Source organism: Rutidosis leptorrhynchoides, chromosome 6 (genome assembly GCF_046630445.1).
Source record: "Rutidosis leptorrhynchoides isolate AG116_Rl617_1_P2 chromosome 6, CSIRO_AGI_Rlap_v1, whole genome shotgun sequence".
Taxonomy (NCBI): Eukaryota; Viridiplantae; Streptophyta; class Magnoliopsida; order Asterales; family Asteraceae; genus Rutidosis; species Rutidosis leptorrhynchoides.
Window position 1 is genome coordinate 75,842,357 of NC_092338.1, and position 8,424 is coordinate 75,850,780.

The 8,424-nt window shown below is 33.3% G+C and overlaps 1 protein-coding gene across 1 annotated transcript; it reads left to right on the forward strand.

The window, feature by feature from the left end:
• The first annotated feature begins 5,886 nt into the window (after nt 1-5,886).
• Nucleotides 5,887-7,571, forward strand: LOC139853776 (uncharacterized mitochondrial protein AtMg00810-like). Its single transcript, XM_071843136.1, has 4 exons — nt 5,887-6,166; nt 6,270-6,775; nt 6,975-7,043; nt 7,377-7,571. Exons 1-4 carry the CDS (start codon nt 5,887-5,889, stop codon nt 7,569-7,571), a joined length of 1,050 nt encoding a protein of 349 aa, XP_071699237.1.
• The last annotated feature ends 853 nt before the right edge of the window (nt 7,572-8,424 follow it).

The following is an 8,424-nucleotide window of genomic DNA, read 5'->3' on the forward strand; positions in this document are numbered from 1 at the left end:
GGTCCACCGTTTCAATCCGATCGGTCCTTCGGTTCCATCAAATTCCAAAGGTTTGCAGGCAGTGAATTCTTTGTAGGTGCATCCTACACGATTTCCTGTACTGCTAGATCCAAGGTTATTGTTGGTATGTAGCGCAGCCTGTACTGCGGCTATGTTTGAAGCTAGAAAAGTACGGAATTCCTCTTCATTCATATTCACGGTGTGTCGAGTAGTCGGTGCCATTTCCTTCAAAATAGTCAAATGGAACAAGTTAATCATACAGAATATTAAGAGTAGTTAATAGTATTTCGTAGCATAATATGAACTCATTTATAAAAGCTTTTTCTTCATATTAGCGTTTTATAACTTTAAATTCGGGTAGTACCTACCCGTTAAGTTCATACTTAGTAGCTAATATACAATTCAACTACTACAATTCTATATGAAAAACTGATTATAATAATATTTCGCGTTCAAACTTTTACACAATATTTTACAAACTTACAATACCGCTTATTTTACATATAGCATGAAATATAGCACACAATAAATTTGATACAAGATGGTTGTGAAGATAATTCTAGCTAGTACACAAGTCGTTCAGCAAAGGCAATAAAGACACGTAATTCATACGTCCAGAAACAAGTCATGCATTCTGGTTTTACTAGGATTACTTCCCATCCTTGGTCTTGTGGAACATAACCGTTATGGCCGTTGATAAGACAGCGTGTTGTAACGTCGTCAAAGGGACGAGGGTTACGTAATGTCCAACAGTCCCGTAACAATCTAAAAACCTCATTTCTTACCCCAATTACCGACTCCGTCACTTGTGGAAACGTTTTGTTTAATAGTTGTAGCCCGATGTTCTTGTTCTCACTTTGGTGAGAAGTGAACATTACTAATCCGTAAGCATAACATGCTTCTTTATGTTGCATGTTAGCCGCTTTTTCTAAATCACGAAGTCCAATATTCGGATATATTGAGTCAAAATAATTTCTTAACCCATTGCGTAAAATAGCATTTGGGTTCCCCGCAATATATGCGTCAAAGTAAACACATCGTAACTTATGGATTTCCCAATGTGATATCCCCCATCTTTCGAACGAAAGCCTTTTATAAACCAAGGCATTCTTGAAACGTTCTTCGAATGTCTTACAAACTGATCTCGCCTTAAATAGTTGTGCCGAAGAATTCTGACCGACTCTAGACAAGATTTCATCAATCATGTCTCCGGGTAGGTCTCTTAAAATATTGGGTTGTCTATCCATTTTGTGTTTTTATACTGTAAAATAGACAAGAGTTAGATTCATAAAAAAAATTACTTATTAATACAAGCAATTTTTACATATATCATAAAGCATAAGCACACTATATTACATATATTACACCACACGAATACAACTATCTTAATCCGACTCGCTTGTTTCTTCTTCTTCGGTTTTGGTTCGTTTTGCCAAGTTTCTAGGGACATATGATGTTCCCCTAATACGAGCCGTCGTTTTCCACATTGGTTTAGAAAAACCTGGTGGTTTAGAGGTTCCCGGGTCATTGTTACAACTTAAGGACTTCGGGGGTTGACGATACATATAAAGTTCATCGGGGTTGGAATTAGATTTCTCTATTTTTATGCCCTTTCTCTTATTATTTTCTTTTGCCTTTTTAAATTCAGTTGGGGTAATTTCTATAACATCATCAGAATTCTCGTCGGAATCCGATTCATCGGAGAATTGGTAATCCTCCCAATATTTTGCTTCCTTGGCGGAAACACCATTGACCATAATTAACCTTGGTCGGTTGGTTGAGGATTTTCTTTTACTTAACCGTTTTATTATTTCCCCCACCAGTTCTATTTCTTCATCCGGTTCCGACTCTTCTTCCGGTTCCGACTCTTCTTCCGGTTCCGACTCTTCTTCCGATTCCTCTTCGGGAACTTGTGAATCAGTCCACGAATCATTCCAATTTACATTTGACTCTTCATTATTATTAGGTGAGTTAATGGGACTTGTTCTAGAGGTAGACATCTATCACATAATATCAAACGCGTTAAGAGATTAATATATCACATAATATTCACATGTTAAAAATATATAGTTTCCAACAAAATTTGTTAAGCAATCATTTTTCAAGTAAACACGGTCGAAGTCCAGACTCACTAATGCATCCTAATAAACTCGATAAGACACACTAATGCAAAATTCTGGTTCTCTAAGACCAACGCTCGGATACCAACTGAAATGTCCCGTTCTTATTGATTAAAAACGTTCCATATTAATTGATTTCGTTGCGAGGTTTTGACTTCTATATGAGACGTTTTTCAAAGACTGCATTCATTTTAAAACAAACCATAACCTTTATTTCATCAATAAAGGTTTAAAAAGCTTTACGTAGATTATCAAATAATGATAATATAAAATATCCTGTTTACACACGACCATTACATAATGGTTTACAATACAAATATGTTACAACAAAATAAGTTTCTTGAATACAGTTTTTACACAATATCATACAAGCATGGACTCCAAATCTCGTCCTTATTTAAGTATGCGACAGCGGAAGCTCTTAATAATCACCTGAGAATAAACATGCTTAAAACGTCAACAAAAATGTTGGTGAGTTATAGGTTTAACCTATATATATCAAATCATAATAATAGACCACAAGATTTCATATTTCAATACACATCCCATACATAGAGATAAAAATCATTCATATGGTGAACACCTGGTAACCGACATTAACAAGATGCATATATAAGAATATCCCCATCATTCCGGGACACCCTTCGGATATGATATAAATTTCGAAGTACTAAAGCATCCGGTACTTTGAATGGGGTTTGTTAGGCCCAATAGATCTATCTTTAGGATTCGCATCAATTAGGGTGTCTGTTCCCTAATTCTTAGATTACCAGACTAAAAAGGGGCATATTTTGTTTAATAATCCAACCATAGAATGTAGTTTCCATTTACTTGTGTCTATTTCGTAAAACAGTTATAAAAGCAGCGCATGTATTCTCAGTCCCAAAAATATATATTGCAAAAGCATTTAAAAGGGGAGCAAATGAAACTCACTTTCACAGATTTTTACTTCGTCGGGAAGTAAGACTTGGCCACTGGTTGATTCACGAACCTATAACAATATATACATATATATCAAAGTATGTTCAAAATATATTTACAACACTTTTAATATATTTTGATGTTTTAAGTTTATTAAGTCAGCTGTCCTCGTTAGTAACCTACAACTAGTTGTCCACAGTTAGATGTACAGAAATAAATCGATAAATATTATCTTGAATCAATCCACGACCCAGTGCATACGTATCTCAGTATTGATCACAACTCAAACTATATATATTTTGGAATCAACCTCAACCCTGTATAGCTAACTCCAACATTCACATATAGAGTGTCTATGGTTGTTCCGAAATATATATAGATGTGTCGACATGATAGGTCGAAACATTGTATACGTGTCTATGGTATCTCAAGATTACATAATATACAATACAAGTTGATTAAGTTATGGTTGGAATAGATTTGTTACCAATTTTCACGTAGCTAAAATGAGAAAAATTATCCAATCTTGTTTTACCCATAACTTCTTCATTTTAAATCCGTTTTGAGTGAATCAAATTGCTATGGTTTCATATTGAACTCTATTTTATGAATCTAAACAGAAAAATTATAGGTTTATAGTCGGAAAAATAAGTTACAAGTCATATTTGTAAAGGTAGTCATTTCACTCGAAAGAACGACGTCTAGATGACCATTTTAGAAAACATACTTCCACTTTGAGTTTAACCATAATTTTTGGATATAGTTTCATGTTCATAATAAAAATCATTTTCTCAGAATAACAACTTTTAAATCAAAGTTTATCATAGTTTTTAATTAACTAACCCAAAACAGCCCGCGGTGTTACTACGACGGCGTAAATCCGGTTTTATGGTGTTTTTCGTGTTTCCAGGTTTTAAATCATTAAGTTAGCATATCATATAGATATAGAACATGTGTTTAGTTGATTTTAAAAGTCAAGTTAGAAGGATTAACTTTTGTTTGCGAACAAGTTTAGAATTAACTAAACTATGTTCTAGTGATTACAAGTTTAAACCTTCGAATAAGATAGCTTTATATGTATGAATCGAATGATGTTATGAACATCATTACTACCTTAAGTTCCTTGGATAAACCTACTGGAAAATATAAAAATGGATCTAGCTTCAACGGATCCTTGGATGGCTCGAAGTTCTTGAAGCAGAATCATGACACGAAAACAAGTTCAAGTAAGATCATCACTTGAAATAAGATTGTTATAGTTATAGAAATTGAACCAAAGTTTTAATATGATTATTAACTTGTATTAGAATGATAACCTACTATAAGAAACAAAGATTTCTTGAGGTTGGATGATCACCTTACAAGATTGGAAGTGAGCTAGCAAACTTGAAAGTATTCTTGATTTTATGTAACTAGAACTTGTAGAATATATGAAGAACACTTAGAACTTGAAGATAGAACTTGAGAGAGATCAATTAGATGAAGAAAATTGAAGAATGAAAGTGTTTGTAGGTGTTTTTGGTCGTTGGTGTATGGATTAGATATAAAGGATATGTAATTTTGTTTTCATGTAAATAAGTCATGAATGATTAGTCATATTTTTGTAATTTTATGAGATATTTCATGCTAGTTGCCAAATGATGGTTCCCACATGTGTTAGGTGACTCACATGGGCTGCTAAGAGCTGATCATTGGAGTGTATATACCAATAGTACATACATCTAAAAGCTGTGTATTGTACGAGTACGAATACGGGTGCATACGAGTAGAATTGTTGATGAAACTGAACGAGGATGTAATTGTAAGCATTTTTGTTAAGTAGAAGTATTTTGATAAGTGTATTGAAGTCTTTCAAAAGTGTATAAATACATATTAAAACACTACATGTATATACATTTTAACTGAGTCGTTAAGTCATCGTTAGTCGTTACATGTAAGTGTTGTTTTGAAACCTTTAGGTTAACGATCTTGTTAAATGTTGTTAACCCAATGTTTATAATATCAAATGAGATTTTAAATTATTATATTATCATGATATTATCATGTATGAATATCTCTTAATATGATATATATATATATATATATATATATACATTAAATGTCTTTACAACGATAATCGTTACATATATGTCTCGTTTAAAAATCATTAAGTTAGTAGTCTTGTTTTTACATATGTAGTTCATTGTTAATATACTTAATGATATGTTTACTTATCATAGTATCATGTTAACTATATATATATCCATATATATGTCATCATATAGTTTTTACAAGTTTTAACGTTCGTGAATCACCGGTCAACTTGGGTGGTCAATTGTCTATATGAAACATATTTCAATTAATCAAGTCTTAACAAGTTTGATTGCTTAATATGTTGGAAACATTTAATCATGTAAATATCAATCTCAATTAATATATATAAACATGAAAAAGTTCGGGTCACTACATAAATGGGTGTATAAAATCAAATATAAATCAAATGGTCAAATTGATAGGTATAAAGCAAGACTTGTGGCCAAAGGGTATAATCAAAGAGAAAGCATTGACTTTGATGAAACTTTCTTACCAGTTGTCAAAATGACCACTGTTAGATGTGTTATAAGTCTTGTTGTTACTAATGGATGGGATTTATATCAGCTTGATATAAATAATGCTTTCTTATATGGTGATCTTGATGAAGATGCGTATATGTCTTTGCCTTTAGGTTACTTTAGTGAGTCTGAAAAAAGAGTGCAAATTAAAAAAGAGTTTATATGGTTTAAAGCAGGCTCCAAGGAAATGGAATGAGAAGTTAACTTGTGCTTTGAGTGAACATGGGTTTGTTCAAAGCAAAAATGATTACTCAATGTTTGTGAAATCTGAAAAGAACATATTTGTTGTTCTTCTTGTTTATGTTGATGGCATTGTGATTACTGGGAATGATGTGCATGAAATAAAAAAAATCAAACAGTTTCTCAGTTCAAAGTTTCTTATAAAGGATTTAGGAGTTTTAAAGTATTTTTTGGGAATAGAAGTATTAAAAACTAAAACTGAAATTTGTTTGTCACAAAGAAAGTATTGTCTTGAATTGTTATCTCAGTTTGATTTGCTTGGGTGTAAGCCTGCACCAACTCCTTTGGAGTCTGGTTTTATCTTAAATACTTAAAAAACTGAGAATGACAGACCTTTATCCAACATTAATGAATATCAAAGACTTATGGGTAAATTGATCTATCAAACTTTAACCAGACCTGCCATCTTATTCTGTACATTTGTTGAGTCAGTTCATGCATTCTCCACTAAATTCACATTTTAAATGTGCTTTGAGACTTTTGAGATATCTTAAAGGTGCACCAGGTTTAGGAGTTCATATTTCTAAATCTGTTGATATGGGTTTAGTTGCTTATGTGGATTCATATTGGGGTAAAGCATGTATGGTTAGAAAATCTGTAACAGGATTCTGTGGGTTCTTGAATGGTTCCACGGTCTCATGGAAAAGTAAAAAACAAAGTACAGTCTCAAGATCATCAGCAGAGGCTGAATACAGGGCATTGGCTGATGTTACTTGTGAGATCATATGGATTCTGAAGCTACTTGATGAATTTAAACACAACTCTATTATACCAGTAAAAATCTTTGTTGATAATAAAGCTGCTATAAAAATAGCATCTAATCTTGTGTTTCACGAAAAAACAAAACATTTTGAAATTGACTTGCACTATATAAGAGAGAAGCTGTCTTTCGGTATTATTCAGGTTGAAAATAGAGTCTGCAAATAACACTGCAGACCTATTCACTATAGGCATTAATGGTCCACAACATGAAAAGATTTGCAATCAAATGGGCCTTTTGAATTTGTTCAAATAATAAGATTGGGGGGGGGGGGGTGTTAAACTAACAATCTTATTATTCTGTTTGTATGTTAGCTTATAGTTGTTTGGTTGAGTCCTGCAGGTTGAAGCTATTCAATGTTGCACTAGATGTAGCTGGTCTTGCTGCTGCATTTCTGTTTCAGCTTTCAAGGTTGAAGGCCTAATTCCTTTGTGGATCATGTATGAGTTAGTCATGGATAACACACCTGGTGTGGGGTTCAGGCTAATTCATACACAGATGGGATATAGTTGGAATTAGGTATCCATATCAATGCATATACATATGTACACGGACCAAAAGTGCCATTTTTCAGAAGTTTTAAAGTCCAAGGGGCCCTTAGTCATTTAGTCATAGTTTGTGTGTATATAAGCCTAGAAATCTAGGGTTTTATTCATTCGATCATCTGTATTTCTTTTTTGGTTCAGTTTCTTTTGAGATTCAGTCTGTAAAAGTGTTTGGTATAATTCAAGAGTTTGTTTGTAGTTTCTGTGTGATTATTCTGATCATACTATTGTTTGTTCATGGTCTGTCACACATCTACCAATGAGGCCTATTAACATGGTTGCACTCTTCAACATGCTTGTTATTGGATTTGTAAACTGCTGGCAAACTGCATTTGCTCATGGTGGCGGAATCGTAATGGCTATTTTTGCTGTGACAATAAGTAGAATCAGATAAAATTAAGTGACCGCAAACTTCTATTTGCTTGGGTATGGGAGGAATAGCGCATACAGGCTCTTCGAGATGATTAATCGTTCATCCTCTACTGTTGATCATGATGGAAATGTCCTTGATTCTATGCAAGAAACTATAGAGTTCCATAACGTGTATTTCAGTTACTTGTCTTGGCTTGAGATTCTGACATAAAGTCGCTTTCAATTTTTTTAAGAGGTTTTCAAAGAGGGTGAATTGTTGTATGTCTAACCATCTGACCACAAGTAAGGCACGTATGTGGGTTGATATGGCTTAACACTTCACATAACTGAGTTGTAACAGAAAATTAGTTAGCATAGTTTAGTTAGTTGTTGTATAAATAGCTAGTTAGTTGAATATGGAAATAGCTTATGATTGGTAGTGTGCGAGAACACCTTTCTCCCTATTTTCTCTTGTAAAATCTTGAACTATCATCTGGTTATTATAAAAATAGTTCATTTCGTTTCATTCTTCGAGACTGATTTTTTACTTCGATGTCTTCAAGTTGTTTCGAGAACTTCTTCGATTCGTATGAATTTAGGAAGTTCATAATAGCTTCGATAATCGTGAATTACTAATCGAAATATCGCTGGTAAAAGTTATTGTCAAAGAGACTAAGATAATCTCAGAAGACAAACGCGATATATCATTACGTATTCGTCTCAAAAAGTAGTTTTGGGATAAATCAAGGTATTCAAGAAAAGTGTAGTTGTATATATAAATCAGTTGGAAAGCCTCGAGTGATTGTAGTTTAGATCAATATGAGTTAAATTGAGGTCACGTATGAAAGGTGGGACCGGACGGACCGGTGATGTCATTGTTAACGATAGTGATTCCG